General features: G+C 56.1%; 1 protein-coding gene across 1 annotated transcript in view; it reads right to left on the bottom strand.

The window, feature by feature from the left end:
• Nucleotides 1–309, bottom strand: part of LOC119590466 (protein croquemort-like) — a 47,895-nt gene extending 47,586 nt beyond the window's left edge. Inside the window, exon 1 of the mRNA XM_037939124.1 lies at nt 46–309. Within this exon, the coding sequence (XP_037795052.1) occupies nt 46–309 (264 nt within the window). The remainder of the gene's footprint in view (nt 1–45) is intronic.
• Between the last annotated feature and the right edge of the window lie 19 nt (nt 310–328).

Here is a 328-nt window from a genome sequence, read left to right on the forward strand (position 1 = left end):
GTCACGAAACGCACAGGTCATTTTGCAGTGGCGTGGTGGATGCACATCTTCAATTGATCGTGTAATGGATGAACAATAACTTTCGCTACGGGGGCTCTCCGCAGGCACATCTCGGTACCGCGCTGCCCTTGTGTCACCGGAGCATAAGGGCGAAAATAGACCATCCCTGCACACGAAACCTACGCCCCTCGCGTTGTGGGAGCATCCTCGCTCTAGGAGGCGAAGGAAACCTACCCTTATTGCGTCCGGCAGTAAGGCTGACAATGGCGGGAGATTGGGGTTCCTGGCAGGGTCCAGCGTCTGTGGCATATTGACCATCGGTCAGCGA

The sequence above is a fragment of the Penaeus monodon genome, chromosome 27, assembly GCF_015228065.2.
Source record: "Penaeus monodon isolate SGIC_2016 chromosome 27, NSTDA_Pmon_1, whole genome shotgun sequence".
NCBI lineage: Eukaryota > Metazoa > Arthropoda > Malacostraca > Decapoda > Penaeidae > Penaeus > Penaeus monodon.